This window comes from Scomber japonicus, chromosome 16 (assembly GCF_027409825.1).
Source record: "Scomber japonicus isolate fScoJap1 chromosome 16, fScoJap1.pri, whole genome shotgun sequence".
NCBI lineage: Eukaryota > Metazoa > Chordata > Actinopteri > Scombriformes > Scombridae > Scomber > Scomber japonicus.
Genome location: NC_070593.1, coordinates 16704972 through 16722982, shown reverse-complemented (window position 1 = coordinate 16722982; position 18011 = coordinate 16704972). Strand labels below are relative to the sequence as shown.

Here is an 18011-nt window from a genome sequence, read left to right as displayed (position 1 = left end):
CCTTAATATGTACACTGATATAATGCTTTATCACTTCACGAAATATATTAAAGTTACCAGTGCATGGATTAAATGAGGGCTGTGAAATGTAAAGTTGAGGTTGATAACAGAACAGTTTCAGCTATTTAATAATAATAATGATAATAATAATAATAATAATGATAATAATACATTTGTATAGCGCTTTTCTTGACACTCAGATGCTTTACAGAAGTACGGGTAGAAGGAACAGCTTCTGGAAAGAAGACCTGAGGCAGCCAGTAGTGGTTTTTATGGATCTGTCATGATATGATCCATGTCATGATGTGCAGATCATATATCATATGCTATAGGCCTATACATTAGGCCTATGTAACATGCTGCTACACTGTGGTGCAATACCAGTGGCTTACTGTTTTAGTGTTGTAATATCCATATCATGGTGGTGCAATATCTGTTTCTTTTTTTTGGAAAATACCTCTTTCTTCCATCTGCATCTCCAGCACTACATTAAAAGGTCAGTGTAGAATTGGGTGCTGTAAATATCTATCTATCTATCTATCTATCTATCTATCTATCTATCTATCTATCTATCTATCTATCTATCTATCTATCTGCTGATGTTTGTCTTGTAATAATAACTCACTATTGTAATATAGTATTGTTAATAAAATTGAAAAAAACAAAAACAACTTTCACGGAGAATGAAAAAAATAAAACTCTCTCTCTCTCTCTCTCTCTCAATTAGAGAGAGAGATGATGTCATATTTTCGAGTACGCAACCTGCAACATCCGGGTCCTGCGCTCCTCAGCGGCTAACGTTAGCTAGCAAGCTGTCAAGCTGTCAAGTGGAGAGGCTGGGACGGACGTTTCAGCCCCCCCTTCCCCTCCCCCCTTTCTTGGCCACACAAATCTTCAAGAAAATCTGTTAGAATATACCTTAGGTCGCCAGCTGAGATAATGTAATGCTTCAGGGGCGTACGCAAAGAGGGAGCTCCGCACTGACACGATTTATATGAGCCTTGAGTGACGATTGCTCGCTGCTAGCTAACTGGCCAAGCTAGCCTTAGCTGATCCGTCGCAAACTCCCCTCACTTTTCGTCGGTGTAAGTGAACCTCTCCGGTGTGAACTGCGGCCAGTCACTGGTGCAGCTTCCGTTGCTGTCAACCGGTATTTCGGCAATTTGGTAAGTCATAAAATGTTTGTTCTCAAGCCAGTGTCTGTTTAGGGACGGTGGGCAGTTGTCTTAGCTTAGCCGCGTTAGCATTGAGCGAGGCCGAGGGCTCAGCTCAACGTGAGAGGGAGGCCTGTCAAAGTTAGCTGCGAGGGACAAGGGTCAAGGCCTGCGACTAGGCAAAGCGGTTTGTTTATTTGGGTAGTGGGTAAGGCTTGCTACAGAGCTAACCTTCTCTCCCATTAATCCAGCTGCGAAAGCGACTCTTTACTCAATGGTTACGTGATGTAAATGAGCTTTAACGTGACCACAGCGTTAGCATTAGCCTCTGTTTGAATTGTCAGGTCTCCTGCAGTTGTGGCTGGTTATTGAGTAACTGGTAATGTTAGCTCTGCATGCATGTAACGAAAGATTCAACTCATATTATAACCCGACTGACTTTGTTGTGTATTAAGTGTTCTGCATTGCGAAGGTCAGAGAGATGAGCCCAATGATAGCCCAAAACCTAATAAAATAATCAGTCGTATCACTACTTTAAATATTAAACTTGATCAGTCAGCGGCTAAAAGGGCGTTTCAATTTGATCCACAGCAGCAGTGCTCCTAATATGTAGCCAAAATGTGTTCACATGTCTACTATTTTTAGACTAGAGCAGGCTGCCTGAACTCTAAGATGCTAATCTTTTGACACGAATGGATGGAAGAGGTGCTATTGGTTTTAACCCTTTTGATAAGGAAAAATATGTTCTCCTTTTTGTGCATATTTTTTGGAGGTCATTCTGATTTTCTCCAATATGCTTGTGAAAAATTACTAGACACTGTAAACTGCCACAAAGTTCTGTAATTGTTGCTTATATTATACTTTTTTAAAAGTCTGCCATATCTTGAAAATATGTATTTCTTTTTATTTGTTTTGTAGGTTTTAAGAGGGAAAGAATGGGGGCATTCCTGGACAAACCAAAGATGGAAAAATACAATTCCCATGGTGAGGGTAATCACCTGATGTATGGGCTAAGCAGCATGCAGGGTTGGCGGGTAGAGATGGAAGATGCACACACAGCAGTAATTGGTTTGCCTCATGGTCTCGACCTTTGGTCGTTCTTTGCTGTTTATGATGGGCATGCTGGCTCTCAGGTGGCCAAGTACTGCTGTGAGCACCTGCTGGAGCACATCACCAGCAACTCAGACTTCCAGAGTGCTCTGCAGGAGGATGCCTCTGTGGATAGCGTGAAGAAAGGGATCCGCACAGGGTTCCTGCAGATTGATGAACACATGCGAACCATCTCTGAGAAGAAGCACGGTGTGGACCGTAGTGGCTCCACTGCAGTGGGAGTGATGATTTCACCAAGCCATGTCTACTTTATTAACTGTGGCGACTCACGAGGACTCCTCAGCCGGGGCTCAGCTGTCCACTTCTTCACACAGGATCATAAACCCAGCAACCCTCTGGAGAAGGAAAGGATCCAAAATGCCGGTGGCTCAGTTATGATCCAGCGAGTTAATGGGTCCCTAGCTGTGTCCCGGGCTCTGGGAGACTTCGACTACAAGTGTGTGCATGGAAAAGGTCCGACAGAGCAGCTTGTCTCTCCTGAGCCTGAAGTTTATGCAATAGAGAGAAGCGAGGCAGAAGATGAATTCATTATACTAGCTTGTGATGGCATCTGGGATGTCATGGCGAATGAAGAACTATGTGACTTTGTCAGGTCAAGGCTAGAGGTGACAGATGATCTTGAAAGAGTCAGCAATGAAATTGTTGACACCTGCTTGTACAAGGTATGGTATGACCACAAAGCCTACAATGAGATTTTCTATCAGACCTGTGTGTTTTGATATTGTAGTTGATTTTCATAGCCTCTGTGTTTGTTCTTAATTTTTCCACAGGGAAGCCGGGACAATATGAGTGTTGTGTTAATCTGCTTTCCTGGGGCCCCAAAGGTATCTCCAGAAGCAGTGAAACGGGAGGCTGAGCTGGATAAATATCTGGAGGCCAGAGTAGAAGGTATAGGGGGATCTAGACATTTATAATGTTTTACATATTCATTCTTTGATTTCCTGATGCCTTTCCTTTTGTTCATGGTATTTTCCTTTTCTAGTGTGTAAACTCCATGTTTCCCAAGTTTTAAATAATGCAGTAGTTATTAACATCTAGGTTGATTAGGGTTCGGGGGAGGTGTATGTTTACCACAGCTTTGTTTAGAGCCAAGCAGATAATCACAAACCTGTCTGGTAGACCTTAAGTGAATCATAGCAAAACAGCTGCCCTCTGAGAGCATGTACTGTGGTCAGGAGCAACAAAATGTGAAACAGGCAAACACTACATTGAGTATAATCAAAGAATCTAAAGGTTATTGTTATCCGCTTGATAATAGCTAACTGTAGGGGTCTTGTAATGCATTTTAATTAGATCACATACACCACCTCAAGCTGATCTTTAATACCCCTGTATATTCACACTTCAAGGCAGATTTCTGTTGGTGCTGTAAGTTTAAGGCTTTTATTTTGGGGAAATATTTTACCTTACGTTCACTGTCTTAAAAGAAGACAGAAACCCACCACATTGAACACTTGCTTCATTTTTTTCACTAGACATTTCAGTCTGTAGATTTCGTAAAGCTTAAAGAGTCAAACGTTTTAAATGTATAACCATCAATTAGATTTGGTTTTCTGAGCAAAAAACTCAAACCAAGCTAATAACATAACAATCCATGCCACACAATCTTTTTTTTGAAACGATGCAGCCTGGTCAAAAGTGATGACAACTTAAAACCTGTTGTTCTGTGCTGACGTGACAACTAGCACAAAGCTATTGCTGTCTATGGAACCTTTTTCTGGTTAATATTTGTCTACAGTAGGTGCTGCAGGCAGCCATAGACCTAAATAACAATTGAAACTCCCCTGTAACGTTACATTACCAAATTAAGAAAACATCACCTTTGGAATTATGTGTTATGGGTAGCAGTATTAAGGTATGGGAGTAAAAGCATTAAACAGGATTAGTATTATACTGTCCCTCTCATGCAGTGTACTAGAGAGTGTCAAATATCATAATATTCTCATCAATACAATCTTAGCAAAACCCAATAATAAATCTCTACCTTTCCACAGCACAGTGGGATTATGCATTAAGTATCTTAATGGGCTATTATGACTTTTCAGTTGCATATATAAATTCAGTCAAAGGTTTGGACACACACCTATCCATCCAAAGTTTTTCTTTATTTTTTACCATTTTCTTCATTGTAGTATCCTACAATGCTGAAGACATCGAAACAATGAAACAACACATGGAATTATGTTGTAAACAAAAAAGTGTTGGACAAACCAAATTATGTTTAATATTTTAAATTCCTCAAAGTGGCCAACGTTTGCCCTGATGACAGCTTTGCTAACTCTTCGAAATATCTTAACCAGCTTCATGAGGTCATCACATGTAATGGTTTACCAACAGTCCTGAAGGAGTGTACCACATATGCAGAGTACTTGTTGGCTGTTTATTGGTCTCCCTTGGTTTCTTTGCAGCAACTTGACCATGAAGGCCTGATTCATGCAGTTGCCTCCCAAAAGTTGATCTAAAGATGTGTTTGCTTCTTGAATTCTAGGAAGTACTGATGTGGGCTCTAATCTGAGGTGCTGGTAATTGGCCATTTTTGAGGCTGGTAGTTCTAATGGACGTAACCTCTGCAGCAGAGGTAGCTCGTAGTCTTCCTTTCTTGGGGTTGTCCTCATGAGAGCAGGACTGACTGACACTTAGTTGAGTAGTTGGATTTCTACAGTAGTCGAGTATGGCAATTTGCTTTAAACCAACACTTTCTCAGCACAACACAACTGATGGTCTCAAACACATTAAAAGGGCAAGAAATTCGACCAATGAACTTTTGACGAGGCCCACCTGTTGACTGAAAATCACTCACACACTAGGTGACGACCTCATGAAGACGGTGAAGATATTCCAAAGAGTGTGCAAAGCTGTCTTCAAGGCTACATTGAGTAATCTAAAATATAAAACATATTTTGGTGTAACATGGTTTTTGTTTACTACATAATTCTATGTTAGTTAGTAGTTTTTATATCTAAAGAAACTTTTGAATCAGTGGATGTGTCCACACTTTTGACTCTTCCTGAACATATTTTTTAGAAAATCTCTCTTGTGAATGAATCCAAAAGAATCTAATTTTGTTTTCCAACAGAGATCATCAAAAAGCAGGGTGATGAAGGTGTCCCAGATTTGGTCCATGTAATGCGGACGTTAGCATCTGAGAGCATCCCTAACCTCCCTCCTGGTGGAGAGCTGGCAAGCAAGTGAGTGACTCTTGTAATTAAAGCTATCAAAGAATGACAGTTTACTCTTTCTGTCATATATAGATAAATACTCTGTCATCTTTTTTCACTTTTTTAAAAATGTTTGTGAAGACTAATTATGTTTCTATAATCCCACCCCCCTCCTCCAGACGAAGTGTTATTGAAGCGGTGTACAACAAGCTTAACCCCTATCGAAGTGATGACACAGTAAGTATTCCAGCTCGTCATATGTGTAACTACATGAAGGAGTGCCTTGTTTGAAGTATGCATGCTTTCTAACTTTTTTTAAATGCATGTTGTTAGTAATTTTAAGATCGAGCAAAGAAGTAGGCTCGTTGCCGAGTAAAACTTAAAAATGCTGTGAGAAACAATCGTTATAAATTAACTCTGCGATGAGCTAATGTACTGTCGGGGTGTCTCTTTTTCCTCTGCCCAAAATAGAGGATATTGTTATACGACTATAGTCTTTCTGTATGACCGACACCCACAGAAAAGGGTCCCAATTGTTTACCTTAAATACTCCTAATAAAAGTTTAGTCACATGCCTTGCTTTAATTTTGACAAAGGAACACAATTGCAAATTAGATCCTTTTCCAAAAGGTTCAGTCTCGTATCGCATATGCTGATTTTAGTAATTAACATTCCTTAAAGGCAGAATGAGTAGGATGTCTCTATAAAAAAAAAAAGGATTATCAAGACCCTTTAATCATCACTTATGACCAAGTAGAAGTGTGTGGCCATGTCAGAGACTCTGCCCTCTCTATGTATTTTCTTATTTTTCTGTGTTTGGGAAGTTTCTGGGCATCAGCGTTTGGGCAGTGGGTGTGTTGCCCCCAGCCAATAACAGTGCTCAGGGTGAGAGGATGTAGCGACATAGCACTGCAGTGTAGTGCTTCGAGTGCCTGTGAGGAGTTGTCACCTTTTGAATGTTGTGACAAATCTTACACATTCTGCCTTTAAATCAGTAAGAGAAGGGCTAACAAGTGAATCTCTCTGGTTTTCGTGCAGATGGAATAAAAACTTGAATTCTCTCACATACGGGTTTAAAAGGAACATTGCTCATCATTCCTTTGTATACATACAGACCACAAAGCTGTTGCCCTTGTTCACTTAGGTATTTTGCTCTTACAATTTCTTCAGATAAGCTCACTGGGTCAGATGCTTTTAATTCTGCACACATCATCTTGTCCTTGACTGTGAAAATTGGCACTTTGTTTCAGTATTTCGTGCTTGTATGAAGATGGACTTTTAAAAAATATTTTCATTCACTGAGTTATCTCAAAAATTAAGGAATCCTTAGAGAGCTGTGAAGCCCCTTGACTTTCTTTGTAGTATGTGGTGCAGCCTGGATACAAATGGGCCAAATAGAGATTTTTTATGCCACCAATCTACACAAAGCTTTCCATGGAGAATGTGAAGTTAGGTTCCTAGAAATGTTTGCAAATTAATTCAAAGTGACTAATAGAAATCTTATACAGTATTCATTACTGTATTCAACCTTTTAGTAAGAACTATTTTGTACAACTTTTGGTAGCTTTGATACGTCTGTGTTACATTTGCATATCTGAATATGGTCTACTTTTTTGCAGACATGCGCAAGATCGTTCAAATAGGATGGGAGAGGCTAGAAAAGTTTTTCTTCAAATGATTGCAATAATTTTTAAAGAAATTCAAATGTAGGCTGGTTTTCCCACTGATGGACAAAAACATTCATATTCTGAAGCTAGTCCAGTGTAGACTTGACTGTATTAATGAGGATGAGGTTGACAGTAAACCGGTGCACAGTATTGTGAAGTTAAAAATGTGACATGCATTACGGAGATAAAAAAAAATGTTTATCAACTCTTAATTATGCCTTAAAGATAGTTAAATATGAAATATTATATCGTAATATTATATTGTTATATCCATGTACTGCCCCTATATATTTCTCTCTCAGCTGTTAAAAGTATTCTTCTAGGTGCTGCATCAAAACAATACAGTGCAAGTCTGTAAGGACTGTGCACAATAGCATGTAGCATTATGGTGGAAGAGTTGGGTGATCCTTAAATCAGGCTACAGGTTCTCTTGTGCTCTCTGTCTGCACACGCCTTCTTTTCAAGCCAAAGTTATGCTGTCATACAGCCCTTTGCTTTGTTTGGCCTTTTGTTGTGTCCATTTCCCCCCAAGTTTCTCTGGAGACATACTCATAGTTCTCATCTGTTTCTCTGAGCGGTTCCTGGGCCATGGTTATACCTGTCTGGCTTACCTAGTTGCCCAGTTTGGATTAGCAGCCACCTTTATGAAGTCTCCATGTTTTTATTTTAGTAAAAGAAGATGTCTTAAATCATTTTCTGAATGTATTCATTCAGCTAAGTCTAGCTCTTAATTTCTCAGACAAGACCTTTACAGTCATAAGTAATGTCTGGCTGAGTATAAAAGACATTCAGCTTTGTATGTTAACTATTATGTAAACACATATCTTGATTTGTGACAAGAAATTCTAAACACCACAAAATGCAGAAAAGGTCAATGAGGTGAGACATGTCATAAAGGATGTGTAATTGATAGCATAATTTATTCTATATTATTACAAACAGTATTTTCTGTTTGTGCCATCTCTATGAAAAATGATTCAGGACAGTCAAGAATACAATAAGTGCATAATGTGGTGGCAGCAGGTTAGCCCAGATGAATACATTTTCTGTTGCTTTGTGTGTGATCTTTGACTTATGTTGGAGACTCTGTGGTAGGTATTTTGCATTATCTCTTTATGGATAATGACATTACCTGCATCAGAAATGATCACACTTACACACAAGTTCCAGTATCTTTTTAGGTATTAGGATAGTTATTGAACTAATTAACTCCTGTAGACTAATTTGATCATTCGGTTCCAAAGCCTAAACTACATAAACTTGTTGTTTTTATCTGTATTTGGTTTTGAAGCATATGAACATAATGCTGTCCTGTGGATCAGGTTAGGCTTTCTTAAATAGATTGTATCCTGAGACCAATCAATCACACTTTCGCGTTAAGTAGGAATAATATCGCTCTCAAATAGCAGACGTGTGTAGGACGGGTCTACCCAATGCTGTTTTGACTCACATTCGACACATTCATTACACTGAATTACATTAATTATTACCAGATACAAGTTCAATTTCACTTTCAATTTTTGCCCATGCACACTCTATTATCTCTTTGTCTTTCCTCACTTTCTTTCGGTTAAACACATTTTAAATGTGCGTGTCATTGCATCATTTCCATTCATGGTAACAACACTAGGTCACCATAGTTGGACAGTTGACCCTGTCAGAAAGCCCGCCAACGGGCAGCTTTAATTTGAGTTGCTTTGTTGGTCTGAACAAGACAACAAGGTATTAATAAATCCCAGCAGTGTGTATTTCTCTTGTCTGTAGACCATCTCCTGTTAGAAGGAGAGTTTGTATGATCCTAATCTCTCATAACTATAGTGTCTAGGGTCCCATTGATACTGGATTTTGGGGCTGATACCGATTTATAAAGGAAATTTAAAAAATGTCTATCAATATATCAGCCATACAGATATACAGAATAAATCCATAAACACATTTTTTGCAGTGATCTCTTAAATGTGGTTCTCAAACACAATAATCAAACAAAGATATGTAATTGAGACATGATACTGTCAAGTTGACCACAAACCTTAATGTATATAATCTAATTAATTAGAAATAACTAAAAAAGAAACGTATAGAACAAAAAAAGAAAGGATAATATATTCACAAAATGCCTTTTATAACTTTTTTTAAAAATCGCCACGTCGGACAACATAAACTCTGATATGGATATATCTGTGATGGGCCAGTATCGGCCAACAATATTGACTGACCCATATATCAGTCGGGCTGTTATGATATCATAAACCTAAAAAAATGTTTAGGGCTTCTGAATAATGAGGATACTAAAGCAGTTGAATATTTGTTTAAATATTATGTAAACTTTACTCAACACTAATAACTTTTTAAAAAAGAGTCAATGCCTTTTCGTCAATGCAAAAATCACCAGTTTTTAACCTGAATCAAATATTTATTCAAATATGTATTGTGTGATAAATGATTTATCTATTTATTATCTTGTGAGATGGTGCTTTACTGCGGCAAAATGGAGTAGCCTTGTCTAATATCTGTTAAAATATATCCACTGCTTTTTTATCTCACAAATATAGATATTGGTCCACTCTTGATTAGTAGATTCTGTATTTCTGGTTTGATGTTTAGTTGAGAGATTACTAAAGTAACTTTATGCTTCAGTTTGTTAAAGTTGGAAAAACACAATCTGTAATTTTCTCTTAGCTTTATATTGTATTATAATGAATAATGAGGTCAAAGTGCACTAGTGACTTCAGTGATTGTATTTTTAAGAGACTTGCTATGCATTTTAAAACTATAAACTTAAGAAACAAGTTGTTTTTTAAGTGATAATGCATGACAAGGTGTCCTTTATTTATCAGAGTAATGTTAGAGGTGTGTCAAGTCCTGCCAACCATTCAGTACTTTGAAGTGGCCCATCTGGCCATGATATAAAATAGCTATCTTGTATCGTAAACAAAGGCACATTTGACTAACTAATATTATTCCTTGTCTCTGGATCATCTGTTTTATAAATACTGATTATATGTTTTTTTAATGTGTGTGTATATAATCAAAAATGTTGGTGGGAAAAAATCTCTATCAACTCCTCGACGATTATATATTCTGTCAGTTTGTATTATAAATGCTTAAAGTCGTCCAGCTATTGATAGAGATCTCATGGATTTAGAGTCAGAGTCTGAAGGGTCTTTCCTTCCTCTCCTCTCTTATCAAGGACTCTGCGTCCACAGACGACATGTGGTAACACAACCTCCTACCACTAACACAGCATAGAGTTTACAAACCACCATCCTCTCAAGACCCACAGCAGCTCAGCTCAGCAGTCTGTCTCTCCGTCACTCTGAGCTTTTGGTTTCTAAGAAGGGAATTTCATGGGAGGAGGAGAAGGAGGAGGAGGAGGAGGAAGAGGAGTTGCATGCACACAAACCTGGAATAGTGCAGCACCAGTCCACTCTGGAGTTCAGGATCCCCACTGTCTTGTCTCCCCTTTTTGTTCACCCACCTTAATACTCTCCTCTAAAGTAATCCATAACAAGTGAGTCCACAAGTTTTTCTTTCTTTTTTTTTTTTGTTAAATAATCCGCTTAAGTAGTAAAATTTTTTGCTGTAATTAATTTGATTCACATTTCCTTGTGTGTGTTTGTATATTTCTGTTTTTGTGAAGTGCAATTGTCCTGTACAAACAGCCTGTATTTAATGCAGCTTGATTTTAAGTTAAAAAATGAAAGAAATGAAAAAGAGAACCTTTTTATGCACTATCTGCCTTTTCCTGCTCTTCTGGAATTCTAACAAATGTCTATTCAGTGAATATTACTGCTTGTCCTCCAGGCACAATGTCTCTCGCTTTTACTTTTCTTTAGTTTTTTTTTTTTTCTTCAGTTAGTCTATGCTCCTTTTTAAAAAACGGGTAAATTGTATAGTTGACAGCACAGTAAGCTCTCTATATCAAACCATTTAAATCCTAATTATTTTTTCCCTGTGCTTTTTTTTATTGTATTTTATTTTTGTATGTGGTTTTCTGTACATGCTCAAATAATAATGGCAAAGTGTTTTTCAGTCATTTTTGGACGTGTGAAGTGAAAAAGCTTTATTTTTTTCATTTCTTCGAGGCATCTGATGAAAAAAAGACCCCTGTTTAACACGTTTGTCAGTGCAGATAGATACTTGCAAGCGTGCGTGGGTGCTTGTGTGTATGTGTGTGCGCACGTGTGGTAGTTTTAAAGGCAGATTTGTATGTGCAACTGTTAATTTAAATTTGCTCAAGGTGGTTCAGACAGCAGACCAGGCTGGAGTTTAAGGGAATCGCTATCCCAATGCTTACCCCATTGACCGGCCTTCTAAGCTGGTGTCTCATATTGACCCAACACAGGCTTTCACTACTTCTTATTCCAGAAGCTTTGGATAACAGAGTTTACATGCTGTTACGCTATTTGAACAACTTCAAGCCAGAACTATACTGCAACCTGAGATGACACAAGTAGTTCAATTTACCCACGTGTACAATGATTTGCCACTAGTCAGGTCTTGGCTAGTTTACACATCTACTGTGTCATATTTAAATTTCAGTTTCTACACATTAATTGTTACCAGTGCCCACTGTGGGTGCCATATGATTTTATGATCACTTGTTTCAGCTTTATGACAGCCTATGCCAAGTTTTTTTTTTTTTTTTTTTCATGAGATTCAGTTTTTGTATGTGGTACAGATACTATTTTATCTTCTACCTTTTAACATGATCTGGTAATTTGACTGATATAAATAGCTTAAGCACTGACTATTTTAGAGAAAATCACCCATTACTATTCTGATGATCTGAGGATAAACTGTTGACTCTAAAACCTTACAGGCTATTGTTTTCTTTGTTTGTTTTTTCCTCTTTTTTATTTTTATTTTTTACATCGTCTTTATTTGGACATTCAAACTAAGAACAAATCGGCTAACTGCAGTGAGTTCTCATGGTTGTATAGCACCTTTTTATTCCCATCGGGTTTTCTCTGCTCAACAACCCCCTCCCCCCCTCACGGCACCACAAGCCAGAGCACAATACGGTTTGCTGCTATAGTGTTTGATTCCTGAGTTGATTTTCAGTAAAAAAAAAAAATCCCCTCTAAAAAGATGAATAGTCACTGACTAATCTGTATTTACCACACACAATAGATTTATTTCTTGAAGAGAAATGGTTTTATTTCAGATTTATTTTCTGCCTTTTTTGCCTAAAATTGCATTGTTGGAAATTTATGTATGTATATATTTTTGACTTAAACTCTCAAGGAATAAATCATGTTGCTTGAGTTAGTTTTTTGCCATGGACAGAATGTGATTCTGCTTTGTCTTGGGATGGTTAGTTAAATATTTAGGAAAAGGTTTCTCTCTTCTATCTCTTGGGGTTTTCTCTGATCTTGATCTTGGTAATAATATACTAAAAATGTAATTCTTCATTTATCAAAATGACAATCCTAACTATGTCACCACATTTGGGTTTGTGGTGGGTGTGGTGATGAAATGTTAAACAGAACACAGATTTTAACTTTCACTAGAATCCTAAATGAGCTGCTCTCTAATATGCTTTAGTGACAAAAGGCCAAAGACCACCCAGATTTTGTAAGTGTAAAGCTTATATTAAAAAAATGATTAATATAAAAAGAGAGGAAGTATCTGTAACCAGGTGGAAGATGTTGAAGTGTTAAGATGTTAGAGAGTCATGTTAAATTTAAAGGTACCCTGTGGAGTTTTTGACCACCAGTGGTGCTGTAGAGAAATGTTTTTTGATGAGCGGGTCCTTGCTTTACTCACAAGGATGAATGTACAGGACACAAACATGGGTGACGTAATGTGCACTTCTGACTGTAGAGGGCAGTAATGTGCATACGAACGGTTGTGGCAAATTGCCAATGCGCTAAAAAAAGAAGATAACTGCAGGTTGATGTAAAAGGTGCAGGTTTCATGAGACGTGGAACCGCCTTGAAAATGTTTAAACCTCAAAGGTATAAAAAAACTTTTTGAAAGATTTAGCATGTCAACTAAATTGCGAGTTTATAGTGGAAACTCCATGTGGTACCTAAGCAGATAATGTCATCTCTACTAAAAACGCCATTAGCAGCACAATCATAATAAATCAAATTTCCTGTTTAAAGTGGTGGCTCACTAAAGCAAAACATATATCCATGAAACAGAAAACATTTATTTTTGTGGGTGTTTGTGTAGTTCACTAAATTTTCCTTTTTTCAGAAACAAAAAACAAAACAGCAACAAAAAACCAACAGTTGCCACATCTGAATTCTCCTGCTCCTTTTTTTCTCTTATGTTTTTTGATGTTAGAATACAGTTGTGTATTTCTACCACGATACTTACCAATACTTATACACTGACTATACTTACATCATGTAAAAAAAACCCAACTCATTCATTATTGTTAACAGATGATTGGAGGAAACTTATTGGGTTGTATGGAAATGCCTTTTTTATGTAGAGATGCAGTTTTTATTGCATCTGGAAGCTGTTTGACTTTTTTGCGCTGCATTGCTTTTATTTTTTTAAGCCAGTGTGCTAAATGTCTCTTGACTAGTTTTCAGCACCCTTTGTTGCTTGTCTGTTTGTTGCAGACCTGGTAGGTTTTGATAACTCTGAAAGCAACATTTTTTAAGCTCAATAAGGAACAAACATATATTTCTTTGCCACTTGGGGCCATCGCCTAATCTCCCAATCTCCCCCGCCCCCATGGACTATCCTGCACTTGCCCCTTAAAATCTACTTCTTTTTTTTTTTTAGAGTGTGGCCCTTAGATGATGCTGGTTAAAAAAATGCAACTCATTCCACAGAATGAACATAAATGTAGAAATAAACTTTCTTAATTATTCAGAATTGCTGTAGTTGGAATGTTAGCAGATATTTACAGTGGCTTGGCTGTGATTTGTAAGGGTGTTTTTATTTCAGTGAAGTTTCCATCGCATCCCTTTTTACTCCCACAGCCCCAACAAAAAAAAAAGAACAAAACAAACAAAAAAAAAAAAAGATCCCAACATCCTCTCTCTCCTTGTTTTGATTTTTCATGAAACTAAAATACCTCATAACATTTATAGGAAGTGTTTTGTCTTGTGTTCTGTAGATCCAAACTGTTCAGAAAGCAGTTCACGTGTGCAGACTAATGAGAGCAGTTTTCTTGTGCCCCCCCCCCCCCCCCCCCTTAGAACTTGTGATTTGAACACACTATGGAGTGGGATAAGCCTGTGCTCATGTATAGTATTTGACTGAATTGTAATAATGTTAACAAAAACAAGTAACAATTTTAAGTGGCTACTGCGAATGACGACTTATTTTAGTATCTAGGAACACTATTGGCCTTGTTGTATAAGCTGATGCCCCCTTAAAAACCCCTCAAACGCTCACCTGTGTAATTTCACCGACATGTCCACTTGTGTGATGCTCACTTAGCTTACAAAAAAAAACAAAAAACAAAAAAAACATCTAGAATTGTATCAAGAGTTCAGGGTTTTAGAAATGTGAGATGTGTGAGAAAATAGGTGTGACTAAATGACAATAGTCATATGCACTGATCATCTGTATAATCAGCTTTTCTCAGAAAATGTTATTGTAGAGAAAAAAAAAAGTTTAAAGCTATTTACAGAGTTATGTTTGGTTGCCTGGAATGCATCCTGTATATTCTTGTACAGAGGATTACCTGGCAGAAGTTGAAGAGATTTTAATTGCTTGCGCCCTCTTGTACATATTGATGTACATCGGTTGTGGCGTTTACTGTGTGACCCTCAGCAGTGGTGGTTTATTTGCCCCCTGCGACCTGAGCCTCACTTCGCTGACCTTTTTCAGCTCATAAATAAGCTCACCGATTTGCCTTACCCAATCTCATGTTGCCCCCTAAAGTACTTGTTCAACAAAACACTATGAGGAAGAGTAATGCTGCTGACATTACACTCTTTATAGATTGAAAAACTGTCTCCATGTTAGGGTACTTACACTATCAACAAAGTGACTCTGTCCTGGTTGTCACAAGGTACAACTTTTCAACCATCACTGGTTTGTATGCTATTTCCTCCCCATGATACCTGTTTTGAATCTCAGTCTTGAAAGCTTATTTAATTTTTCACTGCAGATGATGTCATACTTTTAACAAATGCAAGTGTTTTAACATGGTAACCTCGTAAGCATTCAAAAATGTGCATACATACATTCATGTCTGCTATATTTATGATTACATTCAAGAATAGCTTTAGAGTGCTGTAGATAAGTATTGTCAATGTTGATTCAAATGCTTCTCAGAGGCCTCTGTGAGTTATTTTACAAAGTTCAATAACTGTATATTTTGTATTATGTTCTAGCTCCAAAGGAATGGCAGAAAAAAAAGAAAATGTTGAAAAAAGCTTTGTTCCCTGAACTAAATTGTACTATTTGTGTTGTCGATTGAACAAATTGCATTCCTTGCTTGTGAATTGATGCATTTCTCTCCCTGCTCCTTAAATCTTCTCCCCTCCTTTCCCTCCTTTCTTTCATTTTTTTAGCCTTTGAAGTTTGAATAAAATTTCTAGTTTGCAGAATGTATTACTAAATAAATGGGTTGTCATCTTGTACCTCTCATTTCATCACTTTTTTATCTCTTGGAGACTGTAGCACAAGTGAAACTTTTACGATTGTAAAGGGGGAAAAAAACCTTGACAGTTCTAAATACAGTTTTACAGGGAAAGATCGATTATATAACAAAATACATGTCTAGGATGAATAATGGAAGATACATAACCCAAACTTTGTTGCCTGTAATAAAAGGTGGGCTGAATCATATATATATGATGAACATACAGAGACTTTTTTTCACATAACTCTTGACACACATGGTTGAGAGTCTGGAGTAGTTTGACTTAGAACTATTAATGTTCCTTCCAAATCACTTTCTGGCACTTTTACAGTTTGTGCATGTCTTATCATTGCAGTGGAGCTAAGCATACTGAATTAAGAAAAATAAATACTTAAGTTCATTAGTAACATGTATAGCTGTTCTGATAACTAATGCATAACTTAAAATAAAAAAAAATAAAAAATGTAACCTTTCAAAAAATTGCACCTCCTTCTCTTCATCTAAAGATGGGAGCTGAAAATGACAATGTGCATGCCTGAATTCTACTAAAAATTGCTGTAATCATTTATTGGTGTATTTTCATGATTCTTTTCAAAATTCTGTATGCAAAACTGTGTCACTGTTATAAATAGACAGACATTGTCTTTTCCAGCAGCTGGGATTAGAAGAGGAGAGAGTATTTTCATTAATCGTGCAGCAAATAGAACATTTTTCTCATACTGATGGTAAAAGAGTCATTAAGGATTCTACAAATATCTAACAGTGGAAGTGTTTTTTCAAAGATCATAGGGTAAGGGAGAACCAGGACAAACGTAACACCACCTTAAAAGATAATGTTACAAACAAATTTTTGTTGTGATCAACAAAGAGGTGCTTTATCAATACTAGCTACTATTTTGTACAAATGTGGGATGAATTAAGTGTAATTATACTTTGAACAGAAGTTGAGCGTTATATATAACACAGGTGGATCAAAAGTAGTGCAACGGTATAAACTTGAATTGTTTATATTCCTATTTTTATTAAAAATGTTTTTCAATTTCCAGTTTATATGTAATTGCAAACATAAATATCTTAATTAAAAAAACATTAAATTTCATTTTTTGGAACAGGAGGTATAATAATCAATTATGCACATTAACCTATGTAGATCAGCCCATTAACACATCACACTTCGCACAGTGATATTGAGTGATTTATAGTTAAATACATTATGTATTATAATTATAGTGAAAGAAACACCTATTATAACCCTACCTACAATGACACATTGTAGGTAGGATGTTCCAGTACTAAACTTCCAGATGTTCCAGTCCTATTTAATCTGTCAAAATGATCATGACTACAACACATGGAACAACACAACTTGTTATTCAAAAGACTCTTGAGTGAAAGTACTTACTGTTATAGGAAAATAGTTTTTCGGAATGTAATACATGAGAGCCACAGACTGAGGCTTTCCTCATGTTAGAGGTGTGGTGTGTGCTTTAATACTTACTTAGTGTTTGATAATCAACCAGCCTTCTCATCGCCTGCATGTTTTAGAGCCCTGTGAGCTCTCTGCACTTGACTTGTCCTGCTATCTGAGTTGTGTTTACCTCCCTGCCTTTTTCTGTCAGTGTGTGGCGAGTGCATGTAAGGGGCTTGAGCTCTGAGGATGGTTCAGGGCAGTCCACGGCCAGTGGGATTAAGAGCCGTGGGAGGGATTAGTTTAAATGTCAACATAATGTCATGAGCTTTGTTATAAGGTCAAACGTTCAAACGGTGCTCAGTGGCGAGCAGTTAATAGATCAGGTACAATTTGGATTGTTGTGGCTCCTGTGATGAATGGACTAGCTTGCTAAAACAAGCTATTTCTGGAGCATGTTGTTCAGTATTTGAAGAAACTGAGGTGAGGTCAGATTTAAGATGCGTATTACTTTGAAGATTGGAGGACAATCTTTTCCCACTTAGTGAGCATCCGTTATTGGATGTGGAACAAAATCCCTCTGTCCTGTGGCCACAGTCTTTCTCTATTCATTCAATTAATGACTGAGACAAAAACAAAAATCCCCATCAGGCTGCCAGTTAGCCAGAGGGGGGCAGTGTTTATGGGTGAGACTGATTAGAAACACCAGCAGGGGTATTCTTACTCTGACAAACAGATCTCTAAGTTAATTGATAGAAATAGCCAGTGTCTGTTTAGTTAGTAGTGTTTAGTTGCTTTAAAATGATGGCATTTAACACTCTTGACTTTTAAGACGTTTAGTCATAATCACCTGAGATAATGACACAAGGAGCAATAGTCAAGTCATATTTTGGCAAAATTAATAACCACATGATCATTGCAACTGTTTTGTTTTAGCTCTTTAGGATTAAATAT

General features: G+C 37.2%; 1 protein-coding gene across 1 annotated transcript; it reads left to right on the top strand.

Moving 5' to 3' along the window:
- The first annotated feature begins 834 nt into the window (after window positions 1-834).
- ppm1aa (protein phosphatase, Mg2+/Mn2+ dependent, 1Aa) lies at window positions 835-15647 on the top strand. Its single transcript, XM_053335333.1, has 6 exons — window positions 835-1166; window positions 2073-2926; window positions 3035-3152; window positions 5341-5452; window positions 5602-5659; window positions 10280-15647. The coding sequence occupies exons 2-6, from the start codon at window positions 2090-2092 to the stop codon at window positions 10307-10309; spliced, it is 1155 nt and encodes a 384-aa protein (XP_053191308.1). The 5' UTR covers window positions 835-1166; window positions 2073-2089; the 3' UTR covers window positions 10310-15647.
- Window positions 15648-18011: the final 2364 nt, after the last annotated feature.

Bases quoted from the DNA above. Each gene is read 5' to 3' on its own strand.
- ppm1aa (XM_053335333.1), top strand. From the start codon at position 2,090: ATGGGGGCATTCCTGGACAAACCAAAGATGGAAAAATACAATTCCCAT. The intron at 2,927-3,034 runs GTATGGTATGAC...ATTTTTCCACAG, and splicing joins TTGACACCTGCTTGTACAAG to GGAAGCCGGGACAATATGAG. The intron at 5,453-5,601 runs GTGAGTGACTCT...CCCCTCCTCCAG, and splicing joins GGTGGAGAGCTGGCAAGCAA to ACGAAGTGTTATTGAAGCGG.